Source organism: Oryctolagus cuniculus, chromosome 1 (genome assembly GCF_051225735.1).
Source record: "Oryctolagus cuniculus isolate XC-2025 breed Fujian yellow rabbit chromosome 1, ASM5122573v1, whole genome shotgun sequence".
NCBI lineage: Eukaryota > Metazoa > Chordata > Mammalia > Lagomorpha > Leporidae > Oryctolagus > Oryctolagus cuniculus.
In genome coordinates, this window is record NC_142867.1 from 234,104,019 (window position 1) to 234,127,871 (window position 23,853).

At 62.5% G+C, this 23,853-nt stretch overlaps 1 protein-coding gene across 3 annotated transcripts in view; it reads left to right on the forward strand.

Moving 5' to 3' along the window:
• The first annotated feature begins 3,248 nt into the window (after window positions 1–3,248).
• The window catches only part of PLPP7 (phospholipid phosphatase 7 (inactive)), a 32,928-nt gene continuing 12,323 nt past the window's right edge, over window positions 3,249–23,853 (forward strand). The window contains exons 1-2 of one of the 3 annotated variants that reach the window (XM_002721940.6): window positions 3,249–4,265; window positions 16,934–17,941. In XM_002721940.6, the coding sequence (XP_002721986.1) occupies window positions 3,815–4,265; window positions 16,934–17,298 (816 nt within the window). In that variant the 5' untranslated portion in view covers window positions 3,249–3,814 and the 3' untranslated portion in view covers window positions 17,299–17,941. Of the gene's footprint in view, window positions 4,266–4,789; window positions 12,858–16,933; window positions 17,942–23,853 lie in introns of those variants that run through there. The other 2 variants (XM_070058231.2, XM_051835355.3) reach the window with 2 other exon arrangements.

Consider the following 23,853-nt stretch of genomic DNA (forward strand, 5'->3'; position numbering starts at 1 on the left):
AGGCAGCCATGGACAAATAACAGGTCTTCATAGAAACAAGGCCAACTTCGTACTGCTAAGCAAAAAGAGCAGGTTGTGTGTGTGTGTTTTAAAGAATGTGTAAGGTAATCATACTATTATTTATTATTTCTAAGTATTTATTTGAGAGCGAGAGAGTACCCATCTGCTGATTCACTCCCTAAAGACCCACACCAGTCAGGACCGGGCCAGGGCTGAAGCCAGCAGCCGAGAGCACAGTCCAGTTCTCCCAGGAAGGTGCAGGAATCTATCGCGTGAGTTGTCACAGCGGCTTCCCCAGGTCTGCACTGGCAGGAAGCTGGAGCCAGGACTGAACCCATGTACCCTGATATGGGATGCGGGCATCTTAGCCACCGGGCAAAACATCTGCTCCCTTGCTCGTGTATTTAGACGCATATTTGGGAGGGACACACACATATATACACATACATACATGATATACATAATTATGGGTTAATACCTGTTTTCTGATTTATTTAAGTAGTGATTGATGTAACGTATTTCAGTATTTGGAAAAGGGACAAGAATCCTTTTACAGGGGGCTGGTGCTGAGGCGTGCTTGGTTGAGCCTCTGCCTGCATCCCATATGGACACCGGTTCAAGTCCTGGCTGCTCCTCTTCTGACCCAGCTCTTTGCTGTGGCCTGGGAAAGCAGTAGAAGATGGCCCAAGCCCTTGAGCCCCTGCACCTGCGTGGGAGACCTGGAAGAAGCTCCTGGCTCTTGGCTCCTGGCTCCTGGCTTCATATCAGCACAGCTCTGGCCACTGAGGCAATTTGGGGAGTGAACCAGGAAATGGAAGACCTCTCTCTCTCTCTCTCTAATTCTACCCTCAAATAAAAATATATATATAACATGCCAAACTTCATGTTAATCCTCATAGGATTATAAGATTGGTCAAATCATATATATATTATATATATATATAAAATATATATCTGGTTAAATCACACCTATGTCCTCTGTATTGATTGAATTTATTGCAGTAAGCAGTAACATGTTGATAGTAAAGCAAGAATGTTGGTAAAAATTACACTGTGCTATAAGCTGGCTAATTATTCCGTGGCTGTGTGTCCTGTCTCCCTGACTAGAGGTCAGTGAGAGCATCGATTGAACGAATGATTCAGACCCCTGGCACACGAGACGCTGACGCCTGTGGGAATTGCTCGCAAGGTCTCGCGGGCCGAAGCGTGGCACTGCTTCTCAGCCTCCCGCGAATATGAACTGGCCCACAGCCCCCTCCCCACCTTACAGAGCAGGGAGCAGGTCTGGGGGTCACCGAGGAAGCCAGGGCAGCCGCCCCCCAGCATGATTCCTTCACACAGCCCCTAAGGGGAAACTGAGGCCAGGAGACGTCGGACTCGCCTGTGATCGCTTAACTGGAGGTGGCTGAGCCAGGGTTCGAGCCGGGCCAACGCCCATCCAGAGCCTGTGTCTGAACACCCACACCGGGCTGGAGCTGAACCGGACCCCACGGCCATCTCCGCCGTGACTCTCAGAACCTGCCGGCATCTCCAGCCACACCGAAACGCTGACACGAGCCCCTGGGTATTAATAGACCCCTCAGAGGCCAGGCCGGGTGATGGGCCCCGTCCAGCGAGCATGGCATGGTGACCCGGTGGACAGCTGAGCAAACACGCCCAGGTCCCGGATGTTCCCACCCCAGGGACTGCTTGGGGCTGGGACCTCCCCTCCTCACCCCTCCAGGCCTCGGCTTCCACATCCGTGAAATGGGCTCCCAGGAATATTGGGTAAGCAGCAGCCCTGTCCACTCCTGGGGACGTGCGTTCACACACGCCTTGATGCAGCCTGGGACGGCGCCCTGTGTGGCCACGTGGCCTGAATGGAACTATCTGGAAGAAGAATGAGGTGGAACTGGACCAGTCCAGCCCAGCAGGCCCCAGCCTGTGTGTTTGTAAGGAACTCCAGACCGAGGGCTCCAGGGCTCTGGGCGAGGGTGTGGCGGGGGCCGGACCGCGGGGTCTAAGATGCGTCTAAGACCGTGGATCCAACAGAACCACTCCCTCGCGCTGGTCCGTAACATTTTACACCTGTCCCCGCACAGAGCCCCCAACAGCACTCGGAGGACGACTCCCGTCCTTGCAGGCTGCAAAACCAAGGCCCGGCTGGTGGTCAAGCCCCCAGCCAGAGAGCAGCCAGGGCAGCTGCAACCCAGGCAGCTTCCTGTCCTTGAGTCCCTGGGGGCTGGGCCTGGGGGCTCGAGGGTGGCCTCATGCCTCCGTCAGTCGGGGCGCACAGGCGTGAGAGCAGGCTGTCCACCTGTGACTGCTGGTTGGTCTAAATGAGCAGCTCCCGCCCCAGGCCCAAGAGGACTGTGGGTGCTCTGGGTTCCCGAGGCTCACCAGGTAGCTCAAGGAGGCCACGCTCGAATCCTAAATTCTCAGGCCAGCGCTGTGGGGTGGGGGGTTAAGCAGCCACCTGCAGTGCCGGCATCCCATATGGGCACCAGTTTGAGTCCTGGCTGCTCCACTTCCGATCCAGCTCTCTGCCATGGCCTGGGCAAGCAGTGGAAGATGGCCCAAGTGCTTGGGCCCTTGCACCCACGTGGGAGACCTGGAAGAAGCTCCTGGCTCCTGGTTTCAGATTGGCACAGCTCTGGCTGTTGCAGCCAATTGAGGAGTGAACCAGCGGATGGTGACCTCTCTCTCTCTCTCTGCGTCTCCTTCTCCCTCTGAGTAACTCTGACTTTCAAATAAAATAAATAATTCTTAAAAAAAAAAAAACACACACACACACACACCTGAATCCTCAGTGGGCCCCTGTGGTCTGTCTTCCTCCCCCACCCCACTGCAACCCGGCCCCACATCCTCCCGCGGGGCAGGCATCCCTGCCCAGCCTGCCACCTGCTGCTCCTCCCTGGGGCAAGTTCTCCAGGAAACCCCGCCCAGAGCCTGCAACACGTGCACACTTGGTACCCTCGGCCAGTCCTGCAACACGTGCACACTTGGTACCCTCGGCCGGTCCTGTGTGTGATGGAGCCAGATCTGCCCGCTGCTGTGAGCCCCTGCAGGCAACCCTTGGTGAAACTCCCGGTACTGGAGGCAACCTTCAAGGGCAGATCCATTAGCGGCAGATCAATGATCAATCACCCCTCCCTCGAACAGAAAGCAAAGCCCACAGGTTGCATTTGATTGGAGTGTGAAGCACTGGAGACCAGTTAAAAAAAAAAAAAAAAAAGGCAGGCCCCCGGGCTGTATGGTGCTGCCACAGAGGGAGGAGCCAGCCCGCCCAGGGAGCCAGGATGATGTTTGCCAAGACCTGAGCTGGTCGGGTGCCTGGAGACGCCTCCACGGTCAGGTCCACGGGACTACGTCCATCATTGCCGGGGGCCAGTGGGGCAGCAGGCTGGGTTCCCGGGGCTCCGAGGGGCGCTGGGAAGCACGGGGGTTGACTGGAGGCCCACCTCTTCCCCAGGCCGGAGGCTGAGGCCCCAGCGGGGTGCAGAGCGGCGGCAGGACTACATTTCCCAGCGCCCTCTCAACCTGGGCCGAGCCATTGGCAGCTATAAATAGCCCGGGCCCCAGCGGCCTGTGGGCGCGTCAGCCTCCCGGGCGGCTCCATTGGCGCGGACCCTGCACGGGTGGGCCGGATTGGCTGCCCCGCTGGCCCTGACGTCCGCCGAGCCTGGTGGCCGCCGGAGGTAAACAGCCATGTGCAAGCCTGCGCTCTATATTTAACAGCTGCCGCCGCCGGGGAGGCAGGGAGGCAGGCAGCGCGGGCAGCTCCCGTCCTCGGAGCCCGGCTGGCCCCGGCCTGCTCAGCCTGGGCCAGGTCACCATGCCGGCTTCCCAGAGCCGGGCCCGAGCCCGGGACCGCAGCAACGTGCTCAACCGGGCCGAGTTCCTGTCCCTGAACCAGCCCCCCAAGGGGGCCCCCGAGCCCCGCTGCTCCGGGAGGAAGCCCTCGGGACCCTCGGCGCAGCCCCCACCAGCCGGCGACAGTGGCCGCGAGCGGCGCCAGTCACAGCAACTCCCGGAGGAGGACTGCATGCAGCTGAACCCCTCCTTCAGGGGCATCGCCCTCAACTCGCTGCTGGCCATCGACATCTGCATGTCCAAGCGGCTGGGCGTGTGCGCCGGCCGGGCCGCGTCCTGGGCCGGCGCCCGCTCCATGGTCAAGCTCATCGGCATCACGGGCCACGGCATCCCCTGGATCGGCGGTACAATCCTGTGCTTGGTGAAGAGCAGCACGCTGGCCGGCCAGGAGGTGCTCATGAACCTGCTCCTGGGTGAGTGTGCCCACCCGCCAGCCCTCCCCCTCCCCCGCAGGGAGTCCACCCGGCCTGGGCCTGGCCGGGACCAGTGGGGCCCTTGGAAATTGGCTGGAACCCTGTAATGAGGTTAGGCGGGCAGGGTGCCCCAGAAACGGGCCGGCCTCGGGCCCTGGAAGCCGGAGCTGGGACGCACAGGCCAGCTCTGTCCCCGCAGAGTGGGGGCCTCAAGGATGGCAGGGCTGGCGGGACCCTCTGAGGATGGCCTTGAAGAACAGTCTCTGACCCACCCCCCATGACCGGGTGTTGGAGCTCCTCGGGCTGTCCCAGGAGCGCCCCTCCCTGCACCTGCTGCTTGGTTCAGGGACCCTTGGAGCTGCCCCGGAATTCTGCCACCGGGCCCAGGGCTGCTGTCTGGGACCCCCGGCCCCCTCTCAGCCCTTACCTGCCCCTCCCCCGGGGCTGTCGCTGGAGAAGGTCGCTGCGGGGCCACCGCTGATTGGTTTTTCCGAGGTCTTTGCCACCAGCTCCTTTCTACGCAGCACTGGCCCCTGCCCCCTCCATCCAGCCCCACCCGGCCCCCGCTGGGCTCACCCAGCTCCCGCACCCTGGCCGGGCCCACCTCCATCTCCTCCTGCTGCCCAGCGTGGCCATCATTTGGGGGACAGGTGAGCGGTGAAACCAGGCAGAGGGTCTCTCTCTCCAGTAGGGGTGTGGGTGGGGTCACGAGAGCTGGGGTCGCAGAGGAAGGCATAACGGAGAGCGGGGAGCGAGCCGCAGTGGGGTGCCGGGTACAGGAGAGGGGGGTCTGTTGCCAGTGAGGTGTCCTTGTCTTGCTGCTAAGTTACTCACGTGAATTCCTGATCCTTTTATCCCAGGAGGCTGGTGCCCTTGTCATACCCATTTCACAGATTAGGAAACCGAGGCTCCTACACACAGAGCCACCCGGCGCAGCCTGAGAGAGGTCCACCTGATTTACAGGCCTCTGTGCCTTGCCAGTGCTGAGCCTGGGGCTTGGGAGGGGAGACCAGGGGAAGCAGCCGGGGCCGGGCCGGGCTAGGGAAGACTGGGTCGGGGGTTAGACTGCTCTGTGTCGGGGAGGAGAAGGGGGGCGTATCGTCAGCCCCGCCCATGTCTTAGCCCTGGTCCCAGCCCCGCCCGCTCCCAGCTTCCTCCCCAGTGTGACGATGGGGGCAGCGAAGCAGCTTTGCGAGTGCTTCCCGAGCTGGTCTCTGGAGAGGAGTGAGCTCCCCGTCGTAGGAAGTATGCAAGAGAATGCCCCTCAGTGCCCGCTGCTTTGATTTGCTTCGTGTCCATGCACAGTGGTACCAAAAAGCCTCCCCTGCCCCAGACACGTAACATTTGCCACCGACTTGTTAGGAAGAGGTTTCCGGAACATTCCGTAAGCCAGCCGCTGTAGGCACAGAGGCTTCCGCCCCACAGAGGGAGGGACAGGTGGGAGATGCTTGCTTCTTGAGAACTGATTTTAAACCTTTTCAAAACATCACATACTGGATTTCATTAGGGACCCCCCTAGGTGCACCTTGTATGGGATTGCGTGAGACCCTGCTGGGAGACATGGCTTAGTGCACCCACACCCACATCCGGGTGCCTGGGTCAATCCTTGGCCATGGTTCCTGCCTCCAGCTTCCTGCTCAAGTACGTGGGTCCCTGGCACCCGGTGGGAAGACCTGATTGGGTCCCCGGCTCCTGGCTTTAGCCTGGCCCAGCCCGAGCTGTTGTGGACGTCTGGGGAGTTAGCCAGTGGCTGGGAACACACATTCTCTCTCTCTCTCTCTCTCTCTCTCTCTCTCTCAGAATAATAATCGTAATTTACAAAAAAGCCTTCTGCCCAGGTAACCGTTAACTTGGCCATTTTACAGAGGAGTAAACTGAGACTAAGAAAGGTCAGGCGACCACGTGCCCACCCACACAGCTGTAAGCGCCCGGTGCAGGGGCCAGTCGAGGCCTCCTGATTTCGAACCCCGCCCCCGACCACAGCCCCGCGTTTTCTCCGCTCCTGGTGGAAGGAGGAAGGGGAGGTTTTCCAGTGCGCGTCCAGGTGCTGAGACCCCGAGGAGAGATGGCCTGGCACAGAGCAGCCGCTGGCCACTGGCCACACAGAGCGGGCAGGGTGGGTCTGGCCGGGCAAGGCCGCCGTGGGGAGGTGGAGCCGGCCCTCAGCCCACTGGGAGGAGACAGCAGTGCGGTCCCACAGCTGTGGCCCGGCCTACCCAGAGGCCTCTGCTCCCCACTGGCCACCCAGGAAAGTGGGCCACTCGGCCACTCCCATGCACGCTCTGCGGCTTCCCGCTCTCCCCCAGTCTTTGGAGGCCCTGGGGCACCAAGTAACCCTGGTGCACGGGTTCTGGGTCAGACAGGGCTTCCTCCAGGGGCCGCTCCGAGCCTCAGTTTCCTGCTCTGCACAATGGGACTACAGGGCTATGGCGGTGGGCATTGGATGGCATGCAGGCCTGTCCCTCACTCCTGCCCCTCCCCGGCCATGTGCTGCCCAGACTCCGCACACCTGGGAGCCAAGAGGGCTCTTAGCAGCTGGCAAGAGATGACAGAGTCAGCCAGACCCGGCCTGCAAGTCCCAGCCCTCCATGATTTTGCTGGTCTGAGCCTCGGTCGCCTCACCTGTGAAATGGGTCATTGGCACACGTCATTGAAGAATTACATGTAGTTCCCGGCACATCCTGGCGCCAGCCAGTGTTGGTGTGGCAATGGTTATCACTGCATGGGCATTTGCCCTGTATCAGAGTCCCTGAGTCCGAGTCCCAGCTCTGCTCCTCACTCCAGCTCCGTGTCACAGGGCACCCTGGGAGGTGGTGCTGATGATCAAGTACTTGAGCCCCTGTCACCCTCATGGGAGAGCTGGGTTGAGCTCCAGGCTCCTGGCTTTGGCCTCCCCAGCCATTGCAGGCGTCTGAGCCGTGGATCCGCAGACGGAAGCTCTCTCCCTCTCTGTCTCTTTGCCTCTGACATACATTTTTTAAAATCTTTATAATCATCCCCTCTGTGATCACCAGGCCCGGCCTCCCACCAGGTCCCCTGCAAGCTCTTAGCCGCCTGGGAGACGACCCCACCCCCTTCCCCATCCCCTCTGCAGCCTGTGCCTTGTGGCTCCCAGGGGACAGGTGATCAGGCCGGTTCCCGTGCACTACCCCCCCCCCCCCAATGTCTTCACAGGCCTGGCCATTGGCCTCGTGCCTCCCTGACACGACCCGCGTCCTTTATTCAGAAGTCTGGGACGGGTGTTGTGGTGCAGCGGGTAAAGCCACGGCTTGCAACGCCTGCATCACGCGTTGGAGTGGCCGTCCACGCCCTGGGGTCTCTACCTCCCATCCAGCCCCCTGCTGATCCATCCTGGGGGGCCACAGATGGTGGCTCCAGTGCTTGGTCCCTGCCACCCACATGGGAGACCCAGACGGAGTTCAAGACGCCTGGCGTCCGCCTGGCCCGGTCCTGGCTGTTGTGGGCATTTGGGGAGTGAACCAACAGATACAAGACCTCCCTTTCTCGCTCTCGCTCTCTCTCTCACTCTCTCACTCTGCCTTTCAAGCCCATCACGGGCCACCTCCCACAGTGCACCTTGGCAGGAAGCAGGGATCCCGAGTGGAGCTGGAACTTGGCCCCCGGCACTCTGGGATGGCGTCTGAACCGCCAGGCCCCTGTGCTCAGAACTTGTCAGTGCCCAGCCTGGTGGCGCTCAGTGCATCTGTCTGCATCGCTCTGCCACCGCCGCTGCCGTCCAAGCCCAGAACTCTTCTCTCCATCCTGAAAAACAGAACTCCCAAACCTCAGCAGACAGGCGCTCCCCTCCCCACCCCCTGGCCATCCTCCGGAGGGGGCGTGGCGGCAGCTGCACGGCTGCACCCGGCCCGGGCACTGTGCTCCAGGGTCCCCATCAGCCCTCTCTCCTATGGGCTTCAACGCTTTCCACCGCACCCTCCCATGCGGGGTGGGGGGGGAGCGGTGGCGTCTCCCTGTGTTCTGTCTTTGTTTCCCAGCAGAAACGACCTTGGACTTCCCAAGGAGACCCTGAAGAAGGAGCCCCTCTCTCTCTTAAGCCCCCACCTGGCGCCACTTCTGCAGAGGGAACCCCTGGGCTCTAGATTGTTCTCTGCTTCTCCCCTGCTGTGTCTCGCTTGCCCAACCTTGACCGCAGGGGTGTGAGAACCAGAACCAGCTTTCTCTGCCCGGCCCCACCCCGGCCCCCGGCTCACCCAGCTCGGGTAGGAGAGTGCAGCGGTTAGCCCTCACTGCCTCCGGCTCAGGGCTCTCTGTCCCTTCCCAGCCTGGAACTCTGACCCCAGGGACACCAGCTCCCTTCCCCAGCCCCAGCCCCTGGCGCCCACCCTCCTGCCTGTGGTTTTGACTGCTCAAGGGACTTCCTATAACGAAATCCTACAGTATGAAGCTCAGTTCACTTTGGATTTTTTTTTTTTTTTTTGACAGGCAGAGTTAGACAGAGAGAGAGAGACAGAGAGAAAGGTCTTTCTTTTCCGTTGGTTCACCCCCCCAAATGGCCGCCACAGCCAGCGCTGCGCCGATCCAAAGCCAGGAGCCAGGTGCTTCTCCTGGTCTCCCATGGGGTGCAGGGCCCAAGCACTTGGGCCATCCTCTACTGCCTTCCCGGGCCACAGCAGAGAGCTGGCCTGGAAGAGGGGCAACCGGGACAGAATCCGGCGCCCCGACCGGGACTAGAACCCCGTGTGCCGGCGCCGCAAGGTGGAGGATTAGCCTAGTGAGCTGCAGTGCTGGCCCTGTTGTTTGTTTTTAAGGTCTATTTATGTATATGAAATTTAAAGTTGCAGAGAGAGAGAGAGATCTTCTATTCGCTTGTTCACTCCCCAGATGGCTGCAATGTCAGGGCTGGGCCGGGCCACAGGCAGGAGCCAGGAGCTTCCTCTGGGTCTCCCACGTGGGTCCAGGGGCCAAAACACTTGGCCCATCTGCTGCTGCCTTCCCAGGCGCATTAACAGGAACCTGGATCAGAAGTGGGGCAGCCGGGACTCGAACCGGTGCCCGTATGGGATGCCAGCACTGCAGGCAGCGGCTTTACCTGCTAGGCCACAGCGCCGGCCCCTGATTTCACTCTGTGATTGCCCCTCCTTCCCTCCCGCCCCCCTGCTCACCCACTCGCCTACGGACGGCCTGTGGCGGCTTCACAGCCGGCAGCGCAGCTGTGGGCACAGGTGAGCACACGTACTTCATGACCGCTCTTTTGGTTCTTGGGGTCTCTCAGGGGCGGGCTCTCTGGGTCACGCAGCCCTCCTAGGGCGGCCTTGGTGCACCGCCACTCCTCGCTGTCTGCGCCACCCCGTGGGGTGTGAGACGGTAGAGCCCCGAGGCCCTGGCACCCCAGCCTCTTCACAGCGAGGCAGGGCGGCTTTGGCGTGAGGGTTCTCCAGCTGGGAACGTGGGAGCCTGTGGTGCTGCGGTCACTCGGTCACTCAGGCCAGGACAGTGAGAGGCAGCCCAGGGCCCACGTGCCAGCTCTTTGCGCACCGAGGGTCGGAGGGCTCCGGGCGACTCACAGAAAGCAGGCCCGACTGGTCAGGAGGGACGCCAGGCATGTCCACACTCACATGCACACACATGCACACACACGTGTACATGTACAAGGACACACACGTGTACCCAGGGACACACACGCATATACATAGTGCACCCACTCATGCACACGCTTGTGCAAATATACACACAGGCACACCAGCATTGCACAGGCAAGCACACGGACACGCACACAGGTACACCCAGGGTCATGCACACGTATACACAGTACACCCGCTCACGCACACACAGACACAGGCACACCAGCATTGCACAGGCATGTACAGGGACACGCACACAGGTACACACGCGTGGGCCAGCACAGCAGGGGTGACTGCCCGACTGGCAGGTTCTGCCTTCAGCCCCACCCCCGGCTCGTTGAGTGCCCCCAGCAGCTGTGTCCTGGACCACTGCACTGATGTTTACGATAACTGGACACGTGTGTCACATGCATGTAACACGGGCACTCACGTCCGTGCCGTGGTATGGCCATCACCACCAGCCCAACACCAGAAACATTTATTCTCCACGGCCCAGGCACCCTCTCCCCATGCCCAGCGCCTGCAGCCCCACCCCCTGCTGCTTTCCCACTGAATTTGGCCCCTCCCGGGCCCTCCCAGGAGCGGAGCCACGCGGTACGTGTCATTTACAGTTCATCACCACGCGTGTCCGTGGCAGGAAAAAAGTGCAAGTGCAGAGCCGCAGACACCACTGAAACCAGGCCAGCAGCCGGGTCCCCCCCGCTGCCCGCCTGGGCCCCTGCCAGCCGTCTCTGCCTGGGCCGCAGCGCCCGCAGCGGCCACCCGGTGCTCGCCGGCCCTGTCTGCCTCCCGCTCAAGGGCACCGGTTGTTTGCTGCTCTCCGGGGTTATAAATAACACTGCCGTGGACATCCTTGACCAGGAGTCGTGGGCCACGGCGCCGTCTCCTGAGGAGAGCGCCCCACCCCCGGAATAGCTGAGTCACAGGGCCCAGACGCCCTTCCGGTGGGACAGCCGTCCCCTGCAGCGGGGCGGCCGCTGCCCGCATCCCACAGCCGGGATAGGGATCAGCGGTGAGGCCAGCCAGAGACCTGGGCCCACACCCCCGCCCCGCACCTGCCCGGGAGGAGCTGGGAGGCCCTGGCCCTGCCCGCAGCCTTCACCCTCCCGCCCCGCCCTGCGGCTGTGTGGCCCTCCCCCAGCCCCCACTCTGTCCCCCATCACAGCCACCGCAGACCAGGGGCCTCCGGAGGACCTGGCTCCACTTCTGCCCAGGTGGCAGCTCCTACTAAGGAAGCCCCGGCTGCTGGCCCACCCTGGGGTCTTCTGGCTCCGCCTCCTGGACTGCCACAGGCCCCAGGGGTCATGGGGGAGGAGAGAGACACCGAGGCAGGCTCTCGCCATCCCCCTGCCACCCCCACGCCCACGCCCACGCCCGGGCTCCCGGGGGCAGCCTTGCTTCTAGCTGGAAGGCCCCAGCCTCTCAGACCCCAGCTCCAGGAGAGGGGCTGAGGACGGAGGTCACCAGGGCTGGAGGGTGTGAGGGGACAGCGCCGAGCCCTGTGGTCCTCTGCTGTGGCCCTCAGTGCCATTTCGGGAGCACTGGCTGCACACGGAGCTTGGGGCAGGCTCCCGTCCACCCCCGTGGTGCCAAGGAGGTGGCGAGAGGCTCGGAGGGAGGGACTTGCCAAGGAAGGCCCAGTGGTTCCCAGCAGGTGACCTTGGCCCTGGTCTCTGAGTGCGTGGTCACCTCCCCCGTTGACCGCAGCATGTGGAGGCCCAGAGAGGTGCCTGACCTTGCTCAGGTCACACAGCAAGCCAGGGGCGGTGCAGCTTCCGCCGGCTCTCCTGCCAGGGGGACCCCCACCACCATGGGTCTCCCCCGCCCCTGTCTGAGCCCGGGAGGGGGGTGCAGGTCAGGAAACCTTCAGGGCTGACGCTGTTGGCTTCTGTTCAGGGCACCAGGGCGTGCACTGTCAGTCACAGTTACACGGAGAACGACCGGGGTGGGAGACGGCTCTGGGGGGCCTCTCGTGCTGCCCTGCGCCAGCGTGGTGGCCACAGCCGCTTCTGGTCACAGCCCTCACACCCTCCCAGCCATGGCGCCCCATTCCCACGGCCCCCCACTCCGTGGGGGTCCCTTCAAAAAGTTCTTGGAAAAACGGAGCTGAAAGAGATGTTTATGTTGCTGCAAAAATGTCTGAAATGCACGCATTTTTTCCCATAATACACATTTTTCCTTGAGCTTCTGGAAGTCTCCTCAGATAGCCACTTGCTGACTGCACATCTCTCCCTTGGCTGTAGGGGACCCTGCCAGCTGGGCCCCCGCCCTGGGCCCAGCATGCACCGGGCGTAGCCAAGGAGAGAAAGAAGTAGGTACAAGCCAGGCCGGGCCCGCTGGCCAGCCATGCCAGGCCTGATGCCCCTGGGTGGGAAAGGGGAGGAAAGGGGTGAGTGTCCCCTTCCCAATGGCCCCAGGAGGTACGGCCAGCCAGACACAGCAGCCGCCACCCAGAGGCGTACGTGTGGGGCAAGACACCCTCCCAGGGCCCCGCAGCTGCCGGTTCCGTCTGAGTCACCTGGGAGTGTTTTTTTTTTTTTTTTAATTTATTTATTTGAAAGGCAGAGTTACAGAGAGAGGTCTTCCATCCGCTGGTTCACTCCCCAGATGGCCGCAACGGCCAGGTCTGGGCCAATCAAGAGCCAGGAATATCTTCTGGGTCTCCCTCGTGGGTGCAGGGGCCCAAGGACTTGGGCCATCTTCCCCAGGCCATAGCAGGGAGCTGGGTCAGAAGTGTATTGGCAGGGACTTGCACCGGCGCCCATCTGGGATGCCAGGTTGCCGGTGACGGCTTAACCTACCACGCCGCAGCGCCGGCCCCAGCCTGGGCGTCCATGCTTTCGTTGGGGAAAAGGCATTGCTGCTAAAAAGTTGGCAAATGGGCTCCATTCTCGGCCCGTGGAGCCTCACGGCGCAGGCAGAGAGCTGGAGCACGTGGGGAGGCAGGAGCTCGGTGCTCCTGGCCTTCGGCCGCCCAGTCAGAGCCTGGCGTGGCCCAGGACGCCCAGCACAGCCCTCACCGCCTGCTTCCCGCAGCTCTCCAGGGGCCACGCCGCTGGTTCTCAGGTGAGAACGGGCGGACGGACGGGACAGAGACCCAGGCCCGCCATGCCTGCTGGCCTATTTTGGCCTCCCTGGGGCCTGCTCTGGTCCACATTAACCCCTAAGCACCCAGACACGGGGCAGCCCCTGCCCACCACACCAGGAAGGCCCCAACCTGGCCCGGCCCTGGCCGCTCTCCCTCTCCCTTGGGTGCTGCAGGTCTCAGAATCCAGCTCAGATCATCTTGACCCTGGTGAGACTCAGAGAAAAGAAAACTGTTTCCCAGGTGCCTCTGCCTGGCTCCGCGCCAGCTCCAGGGTCCAGGGCACACCTGGGCCAGGTCAGGCCTCAAGAGTCAAGAGGACGGGCGTGTGGCCTGGTGGTTGGGACTCTGTGTCAGGACGCCCGGGTCCCCTGCTCCAGGCTCCTGCCAGTGTAGACCCTGGGAGACAGCCATCATGGCTCCAGGAACTGGGTCCCTGTCACGTGTCACAGGTCACCAGCTACTGCAGGCACTTCGGGAGTAGACCAGTGGCTGGGAGCTCGCTCTCTCCTCTCTTCTCTCTCTCTCTCTCTCCTCTCTCTCCTCTCTCTCCTCTCTCTCCTCTCTCTCCTCTCTCCTCTCTCCTCTCTCCTCTCTGTCTCTGCCTTTAAATCTAAAAGGTGAGAAGGCAGCGGGAGGAAGCGGGGGGAGTAACAGCTGCAGCTCACGAGGCCACTCCCAGCCCAGGCTGCGCTCTGCGCCCCCACCCCTGACTGGCGCCATCACCCTGGGGCAGCCCCAGTGCAGGAGACCAGACCTCGGCTCCAGGAGGAGAGGGAATTTGTCCTTTCTTTGTTTTTTAGAAAGCTGTTATTTAATAAATACAAGCTTCATAGGTACAGCTTTTGGATTATAGTGGTTCTTCCCCCATACCCACCCTCCCACCCCCCTCCTGTCCCACCTCCTACTCTCTCTCCCATCCCATTCTTCATTGATTTCTTTTTTTTTTTTTATACTTGTTTGTTTATTTGAAAGGTAGAGTTATAGAGGGTGGGGAGAGACAGAGAGAGGTCTTCCGTCCACTGGTTCACTCCCCAGATGGCCGCAATTCCTGGAGCTGGGCCAGACCAAAGCCAGGAGCCAGGAGCTTCCTCCTGGTCTCCCACACGGGCACAGCGTCCCAAGGACTTGGGCCATCTTCCACTGCTTTCCCAGACCATAGCAGAGAGCTGGATCGGAAGTGGAGCAGCCGGGACTCGAACTGGCGCCCACGGGGATGCTGGTGCTGATGGCGGTGGCTTAACCCGCTACGTCACAGTGCGGCCCCGGAACTTGTTCTTTTTTTTTTTGTTGTTTTTGTTTTGTTTTTTTGTTTTTTGACAGGCAGAGTGGACAGTGAGAGAGAGACAGAGAGAAAGGTCTTCCTTTGCCGTTGGTTCACCCTCCAATGGCCGCCGCGGCCAGCGCGCTGCGGCCGGCGCACCGCGCTGATCCGATGGCAGGAGCCAGGAGCCAGGTGCTTTTCCTGGTCTCCCATGGGGTGCAGGGCCCAAGCACCTGGGCCATCCTCCACTGCACTCCCTGGCCACAGCAGAGAGCTGGCCTGGAAGAGGGGCAACCGGGACAGAATCCGGCGCCCCGACCGGGACTAGAACCCGGTGTGCCGGCGCCGCTAGGCGGAGGATTAGCCTAGTGAGCCGCGGCGCCGGCCCCGGAACTTGTTCTTAATGAGCCGGGACTTGAACCCCACCTGTGACTCTGGGACCTGTGTGTTTCAACCCCTCCTCCTGCTGCTCAGAACATCCGGGAAGGCTTGTGGGTCCGAGAGTGGCCTCCCCGGCCGCTCTGTTAGGTGGAGAAGCTCCAGGGGTCCAGTGCTTCCACCCCTTCCTGCTCCCACCCGCCTGGGGGCCGGGGGAGGTGGATCTGGTGGCTGCCAGCCTCCCTCTCCTGCTGGGATCTTGACCTCCCTGGCTCCAGGTGGCTCCAAACTCAGGCGCTGGGGGGCTGTGGGTCCGCAGTACAAGGCCCGCAACACCCCTCCCTGGCAACATCGGGGAGGCCTGGGCCCCAGGGAGCAAACAGCCGTGGGGCTTCCAGGCAAGTGTCCAGCCAGGGTCCCCCTCCTTGGGTCTTGCTCCCCCGTGGGACCCACTGCTTCCTGCGCCCGCTGTCTCTCTTGCCGGCCAGGTGTGTCCTAGGAAGGGAGGCCATCAGGCAGCCCCTAGGGAGGGGCAGGCCCAGGGAGAGGCCGGCGTTCAGAGCCCAAGCCAGGAGAGAGGAGAGAAGCAACCCTACCACCTCCGGGAGGTGGGGACAGCCAGATGAGTTGCTCAGGGTCACGTGGCCTCCACCGGCCCTGCTGGTGCTGTCTTCACTGTCACTGGGGAGGGGCCTGCGGGGGCTGTGACCTCACTGGGGTCACAGAGGTCACAGGGTTGGCACCATACCTGCCCTGAGGGCGCAGCCTGGCTGTGGATGACTCCGCCCTCCCTCCCCATCTGTGTCAGATCCGAGGGCATGGGGGAGGGTGTTTGCCTGTACCCCCTCTCCCCCCGCGGCACTGGCTAGCTGGGTGCTGCTGTGAAACGGTGGCCCTGGGGCAGTGCCTTCGTCCTGCAGCACAGAGAGGCAGAGCGGTCCCTCCACAGCCACATAGCACAGGGAGGCTTCCCTGAGGGGTGACATTGAAGCTGAGCCCTGAAGGACAGGGAGAACATTCCAGAAGAAGGGGCAGCAGGTCTGAATGTGCCAAGCTCCATGGCTTTGTCTTGTACTCTGTGAGGTGGGGGTGGTAGAGTCTGACCGCTGTGAGACAGTCTAGAGGGTCCCCAGAAAGCTGCATGTGGGGAGACGCCACGACCCAACCAATTCACTGGAGGGGGCACCCGAGACCGGGAAACCGGGCAGCAGACACTGAGACGAGGCTGTGCCGAGAGTCCTGGAAACGGAGGTAGCAGACAAGTCGGTGCTGGTGCAAATCTAGAGTGGCTTCTCATGACGCATTTTCCCGGAGGCTTTTTTTTTTTTTAAAGATTTACTTACTCATTTGAAAGTCACAGTTACAGAGAGACAGGGAGAGAGAGATCTTCTATCCACTGATTTATTCCCTAGAGGGCCTCAGAGGCAAGGGCTGGGCCGTGCAGAAGCCAGGAACTTCATCCGAGCCCTCCACGCGGGTGGCAGGGGCCCAAGCACTTGGGCCCTCCTCTGCTGCCTTCCCAGGTGCATTAGCAGGGAGCTGGAGCAGAAGTGGAGCAGCCAGGACTCGAACGGGCGACCATATGGGATTGGGGCGTTGCAGGCACCGGCTTAACCCGACACGTCACAGCGCCGGCCCCTCCCCGGGCTTCTGGGAGCATCCTTGGAGCATCACTCATAGTAGCCCAGAGAGGGGAACCACCCAGGCGTGCGTCCGCAGGTGGGGCGCGGCAGCTGGTTGCCCTAGATCCAGCCACGCGGAGGAGTGGCGTGCTGACCCACGCTCCCACATGGATGAGCCGGCCCACGAAAGGCCACATGTTGTGATTTAGATGGGTCAAGCGGTGTAGACAGACAGTGGGAGCTGGAGGGAGGGGAAGGGGAGTGAGGGCGGAATGGGGAGGGGTGGGCGGTGTTTTCTCCAGGGAGAAATGCAAGGTTTGGGAAGCAGAGCCAGGCGCTCGATCCCTGACTGCTGGTGTGAGGCCGGAATTCCACTTCCGCTGTTTCAAACCTGGGGCTGATCGTGGTGGGCTCTCTGGGCGGGGCCTGGTGCATGGGGGGGGGGCTTTGAGAAACCCTACCCCACCCAGGACCCCCCATGGAGCAGGACCGAAACCCTCCCAGGACCCACATGCGTCCCTGGGGCCCGCGTGTCGTGGTGGGGGTGGGGGGAGGGGGAGGTAATAGGAAGACAGGGAGGAGGCCAGGAAAGCTGTCGAAACCCAAGGCAGGGAAGGGCGTTTGACGGGAGGGCACAGTGTAGGCCAGGCCCCGAGAGGGGGCAGCAGAGGTGGCCGGGGGTGGGGGTGGGGGCGAGGCTGGTCGGCCGCCCTGAGGGCTCTGTCTCCCGCCCCCAGCACTGCTCCTGGATATCATGACGGTGGCTGGCGTGCAGAAGCTCATCAAGCGGCGTGGGCCCTACGAGACGAGCCCCAGCCTGCTGGACTACCTCACCATGGACGTCTACGCCTTCCCCGCCGGCCACGCCAGCCGCGCGGCCATGGTGTCCAAGTTCTTCCTCAGCCACCTGGTGCTGGCCGTGCCGCTGCGCGTGCTGCTAGTGCTCTGGGCCTTCTGCGTGGGCCTGTCGCGCATCATGATCGGCCGACACCACGTCACCGACGTCATCTCTGGCTTCATCATCGGCTACTTCCACTTCCGCCTGGTGGAGCTGGTCTGGATGTCCTCCAACACCTGCCAGATGCTCATCTCGGCCTGGTGAGGCCGCCACCGCCGCGGCGCAGGGGCGGGAGCAGGGAGCCCCTCCCCCTCCAGCCCCAACGCACCTGCCCCTTCCTGGCAGGAGGCCCCCTGCCCAGAGACTGGCACGCCTCTGCAGGTGCCGGGGGCCCATCGCGGGCCCAGCCCGCTTAGCTACTGCTCCAGAGTCGGCAGGCGAGAGCCGAGGTGGCTCCAGGAGCCCGGTGTCGTCTTGTCCTCCCCAGCCCACGCCCGTCACGGCTGTCACTCCCATCAGGGGCCCTGTGGCCGCAAGGCTCTGCTGCAGAGCCGTGTGTGACCCCGAGTTTCCTAAACGTACCCCACCACTGCACCCTTTCCCAGAGGAGCAGCTATTAACCCCCCCGCCCCCCAGGAACTGCCGCTCCCTTGAGTGTATTTTGGGAGCTGTTGCCTGGGGAAGCTGAAGGCCTGGCGCATGAGCTGGCCTCTCCCACTGCCAGGCCCAGAGCCTGGGGAGACCAGGTGCCCGTGCCACGGCCCCCGGAAGGCACCAGCCACAGCCCGTGGGCATCGGCACAGCTTTGGCCCCCAGGGGCCGGACTCCGTGTGACCTAATAGGTCGTTTCCAAGACAACAGTCATGGATGTGCGTTTCACGTGACAATACAGACAGTATGCAAACGACGCTCCCTTGTGGTCTCTTCCTGGCGGGATACAGCTGCTCCGCCGGCCTGGGGGCAGCACCCTGGTGTCAGGGGGCAGCGGGTGGGGGCTGCTGTGCTTCCGCCCGCGGGCCCGGCCTGGGCAGTGAGCGGTTGGGAAGCCCCCTGGGATGCTGATGGAGATTTCCCCTAGGAGGCAAAGCCCCCCTCACTCCAGCTTCAGGCCTTCCTAGACCTGGCCGCCTTGTCCCAACTGGCCTGGTCCCTGTCCCCAAGAGAGTGGCGCAGTGACCAGGCAAGCCTGGCAATGCCTGAGAAGCCAAAACAGGGGCCCCGGGGAGGCGGAGTCTAAGTGGAGAATGAGTGGAGGGAGCCGGGGAGGGAGGAGGGGAGCCCTGGGCAGACGGAGGGCCAGGAGACACAGAGCCGCTGCCCTGGCTGTCTGCAGCTCGGAGCACACGCGGAGGCTCACCAGCACCCTTTCGGTGGGGGCGACCCCGGGCCCCCTTCAGATGGGGAAACTGAGGCTCTGCCTGGGCCGGTGACTTGTTGGCGTTTGCACAGGCAGGAGGCAGCGCACAGAGCCTGCCGCCGCGTCCCGTCCCCCGCTCCCCACACCCGCTCATCGTCACCTGGCCTTGCCCGGTGTCTGGGGCTGTCTGCCTGCCGGTGTCTGTGTCCTTGGCCGACGGCCACCCTCTCCTGCACGACCTCATCTTAACTTTCATCTTCATCTGCAAAGTCCTCATTTCCAAATAAGGTCACGTTCGTAGGTACTGGGCGTGAAAACACCAGCGTCTCCTCACGGCCCCAGACGCCGCTCTCCCTGCCCAGTGGCGGGGACAGGGCGGGGAGGCAGCCCAGTTCCCTGTAGGGGTCCCTCCAGCACGGTGCCTTTCCCAGGCCCCTTACCCGCCAGGGCTCCCAGCTTCCCTCGCGCCTCCTGCACGCCCAGCCTAGAGAGCTGGACCCGGCCGGGCCACCACGGTGGACACCCCTGCCGACCAGTCTTAGCCCTGGCTGGTTCCAGTCTGTGACAGCCCTGCGCACGTTCCCAAGATGCTCAAGGGTGGTGCCTCAGCGAGACGCTGAGCAGGAGTGTCTGTGTTCTCTCCTCGCACGCCCTCTGGAATCTGTCACCCTCAGCGACGCGGATGGAATTCTGCGGTCTGTCCAGGAAGTCCCACGTCCCCAGCAGGACCTGGGTCCCCAGAGATCCTGCCTCTGCGGGAGGATCCGAAGTCTCAGGGCCATTAGGATGAGCAGGGGCTTTGGCTTGGTAGGGGGGTGGAGTCCCAACGGAGCCTGACACGTAGTCAGGAGGAGGGAGCCCTCAGTGCCACCTGGAAGACACCAGGGGAGGTGTGGGGAGGTGACAGCGTCTCAGGCTGGCTCAGGCCAGTGCCGGCACCTCCTGGAGGTCTGAGGGCCCCTTTCCCAGCCCCGGGCCCCAACCTGCCAAAGACAGTGACAGCCATCTGCCCCCGTGGGCTTGTGTGGCTCGGGGTGCTCTCCATGTGGGAACTGGCAACGGGTCCATGACCTGTGTGGGTCGTTTGGGTCCTGGCGTTGCTGGCCTTAGTGGCATGGAAGGAACCAGCTGTCAGCTTGGGGCTGATGAGGGCCCTGACCCCTCCAGGCGTGGTCCCGTGGCCTTGATCTCTCTCAGCCTCTGATGTCTCAGTGGATGCCGCGGGAGGCCGGGTGATGGACGAGAGAGGCAGTGCGCAGGCGTGTGCACCTGCGTGGCAGGCGGGCAACAGGGAATGCACTTCCCCGCGCCGAAAGTGCTCTAGTTTGTTTTTATGGTGAGTTAACAGTGATTGGTTTCTGGTGGCGAAGCCAATTAATTCTGCAGCCCTGGTATATAAATCGCCGCTGGGTTAAGCCGGATGAAGCTGTTGTTAAGGATTTTGGTGTTGCGATGCAGGAGGGCTGTGTGTGTATATTTATTGATTCGTTGCCTTTGTTTATCAGGGCACTGCCGGCCTCTCTCGTGCTCCTGCAAGAGCCGTGCCGAGTGGGTGTTGCTGCTCGCTTTTCTCCTCCTAGCCCAGCTCTCGCTCCCAGGCTCTCGGGAATCAGTGAAGTTTCCCACCCAGGGGCCTGGCTCGTGCCGCAGCCCTGGCGGCTCGTCACAAAGACTTGAGTCCCCATTTCACAGGTGAGAAAACTTCAAGAGGCTCGCAGAGAGAGATCCTCTGGGCTAAGGTGGGATGTGCCGGCCCCGGGGCTGGAAGGCAGGCCTGGGTGGCAGCCGCGGCGTGGTGCTCAGAGCCGAGAACAGGACCGATGCCCCCCACCCCACCCCCCGCACGTCTTGGCCCGTGTTCTGTGGCTGTGACAGAATAGCCGAGCCTGGGTACCCCATAGAGAAAAGAGGCTGGTTCCACCCACAGTTCCAGGGCTCCAAGACCCCGGTGCCGGCACTAGCTTCTGCCAAGGTGTGCAGCCGCACAGGACAGGAGCCTGTGAGAGAGAGCGCGTGGCGAGGGTGGACGCCGCTGAGCTGAGCCAAGAAAGCTCAGCTGGCTTTTCTTCCCTTTTAAAGATGCACTTATTTGAGAGGCAGAGTGACAGAGACGGAGAGACGCAGAGAGATATCTTCCATCCGCTGGTTCACTCCCCAAATGCACACAACAGCCAGGGCTGGGCCAGGCTGAAGCCAGGAGCCAGGACTGCATCCTGGTCTCCCACGTGGGTGGCAGGGGCCCAAGTCCTTGAGCCATCACCTACGGCCTCGCAAGGTGCATGAGCAGGAATCTGGGTCAGGAGCTGAGCAGCCAGGACTGAACCAGGCACCCAGACACGGGACGCGGGCACCCCAGGCAGTCCCTGTACCACAAGGCCCATCCCTGCCCCCAGGGACTTTTCAACAAACACATTCCTGCTGTGTGCAGCCCGGTCCCTTGGGGTGGGCATTAATGCCCCCTAAGGGAGGTGCTCCCGGGTCCCCGCACCTCCCACTAGAGCCCTCACAGGTGCTGTTCCGTGGGGGGACCATGAGCCTTTGGGAATGGATGCATTTCAGCCCTGGCACCCGCCAACCTCGGGAGGAAGCCTGGCGTCTGAGCGGACAGGGAGGGCCTGGGCTGACTTGTCTCCTCTGTTTTCTTCAACAGAATCCCACCGCCCCTGTGGCTGCCTGGGTTGGCTGAGGCTGTCCTTGGCTAGACTCGCAGGTCCCATCCTGGACCGCATGTTGGGGATGGCCTGCTGGGTCCCTAGCTAGCCCGACACGCGATGGCTCCCCCATAATTCCTCACTCCGCCCATGCCCTCTCCCACCGTGGCCCTTCTCCCCAGGCCGGGGTCTTCGGAGCCTGCTAGAGCTGGTCCTGCACCTGCCCCGTGCTCTCTCCCGCCCCCCACCCCACCCCGTTTCTTCTTTCTTGTCCTGTCCATCCAGCATCACTTCCTGGCCACCCTCTGCTGGCCCCTCCCACAATTCGGAACAGGAGCCACCTGCGGGACCCATGCTTCTGGAAACCTCTTGGTCTGCGAGCAGGGCCCATGGGCTCCGGGGAGCGCCGGCCGAAGCAGGGAACGCGGTCCCTGCCCTTAACTCTGAGCTGGCTGAGGGGTCCGAGCAGACGCATGGACGCCGGAGACAGCGTCAGGTCGGCCTGCGCAGGGGCCAGTGCAGTGGCTCGAATTTGTCCCCCACAACATCCACACGTTGGCAACTCCACTGCAGCAGCAGTGTTGGGAGGGGCGTCTTTGGGGAGGGGCTTTAGGTCACGAGGTCTTTGCCCCCACATATAAAGACTGTTGTGAAAAAGGCGTGTGGGGAATGGGTGTCAGCCTTGTGGTTACGATGCCCACATCCCACACCGGGGAACCTGGGTTCGAATCCCAGCTCTGGCTTCTGACGGCAGCTTCCTGCAGGAGGCAGCAGCAACAGTTCAAATACGTGGGTCCCTGGCACCCATGACCTGAATGGAGCCCCCAGCTTCCAGCTTTGGCCTGGCCCAGCCCCAGCCATTGCGGGCATTTGGGGTGTGAACCCACAAATGGAATTCTCCCTGTCTTTCTCACTGTCTCTACACCTGTCAAATAAATAACTTATAAAGCAAAGTTGGCGGTAGCGGGTCCTCTCTGCCTTGCCCTTCCGCCTTCTGCCATGTTCCCATACAACAAGAAGACCCTCACCACGCCCAACACTGGCGCCCGCAGCTTGGGTTCCCCAGCCCCCAGAGTTGTAAGAAATGAATCTCTATTCTTTCTAAATGACCCAGTCACAGATGTTCTATCAGAGGCCACAGAAGGGCCAGATGGTGGGCCACGAGGGGCCTGAGTGCCCTCGGGGGGCAGGCAGGGTCCCCCCGCCGCATGAACCCCAGAGCTCTGCCCGGTGTCTGCAGCTGCATGGGTGTGGGGACATCACCCAAGTCTCTCTGAGCCCCAGCCGTGGCCATTGGAAAGTGATGGCTGGACCGAGGGGGACAGGCTGGAGCTGGCCAGGCAGGGGGGCGTCCACGAGGGAGTCAGCTGAGCTGGCTTCAGATTCTGGCTCTGGCCAGTCGCTGAACCCCCCAGAGCCTCAGTTTTTCCCTCTGTAAAATGGGGCTCACACCGCGAACAGCCATGAGGGCCAGAGAGAGGGGGTTGAGAGGCCAGGGCTGCTGGGAATGAGCCGGCTGGGCCACTGCTCCCCGAAACTTCCACAGCCACCCCGGGGTCACCGCTGGGAGTGGACAGCCAGGCACTGGGGGAACTGGGAACCCCGAGGCAGGCAGGTCTCCCGTGGGTGCCCTCCCAGGTCACGCTGCTCTTCTGGGAGACCCTCGTGCGAGGACCCCAGGCAGCCAGTCCCTCTCCGGCTCGCTCAGCCTAGAGACGGGAATTCCACCTGCTCACCCAGGAGTGGCTGCTGGGGATGGGCGCCGGTTCCTGGCCAGTGGGGTTCAGTCCCCAAGGGAGACAGCGCCCTGGGGTTTGTCCCCACCCCAGCCCCAAGGGGACCCTGGCACCGGGAACCAGCTTCCAAACCAGCAAACACACAGCTGGGAGGTGGGTGGGACTCTGGGCCCCGCCCTGCTCAGGCCCCGCCCAGAGTCTCACCCACCTCCCAGCTGCGTGTTTGCTGGTTTGGAAGCAGGTGGCGGTGCTGTGGCACACAGAATAATGCCCCCAGAAGTCCACATGTGCCCCCATCCTCATGTGCTGGGCACCGGATGGTCTCCATCGAGTGCACAGGCTGAGATCCCACCCCCCAAGGCGAGGTGGTAGAGCTGGGGCCTTTGGGACCGACTGAGGCCGCGAGGCCCCGGTGAGACCCGTCGGCCCTCACTGCGCGGGAGCATGCAGCAGGAGGCCGGCAGCCTGCAACCGGAAGGGGCCCTCGCCGGAGCCCGCCCTGCTGGCACCCTGCTTCCCCGGCGTCCAGGCTCCAGACTGTGAGGAGCGAGGCAGCCAGAGCAGACAAAGGTGCGTGGCACGGAGGGACTGGGGTTGCAGGTGCGGAGGGGGCTGCCTCAACACAAGGAGGTGAGCCTGGATGCCCAGGTGAGCCGAAGTCATGGCCAGCCCGTCAGCATGAAACAGGAGGGCAGAGTGATGGGACAAAGCCTCCGCCGGCACAGCTGGCTTCCAGGAGGAAGAGGGGCCAGCAGCCAAGGAATGCCAGAAGCCTCTAGTCACTGGGAAAGGCCCGGAAGTGGGTTCTCCCGGAGACCCCTGAAGGTTGCACCCCAGGGACTGGTGTGGGGGCGTCAACTTGCAGGGTGGAAGGGCATACACGGGCGCTGACTTCAGTCACACGGCTTGGCGGCCATCGGTGACGGCAGCCGCAGATCCCGGCCTGGGAGCTCCCCTCGGCGCTGGTCCCACCCCCAGCTGCTGCTGCTGTCAATCACTCGCGGCCTGGCTCCCAAAATAACCGCCAAGCAGCAAACTCAAGTCTCCAGGGTCTTTCAGCCAGGTCAGGTGGCCT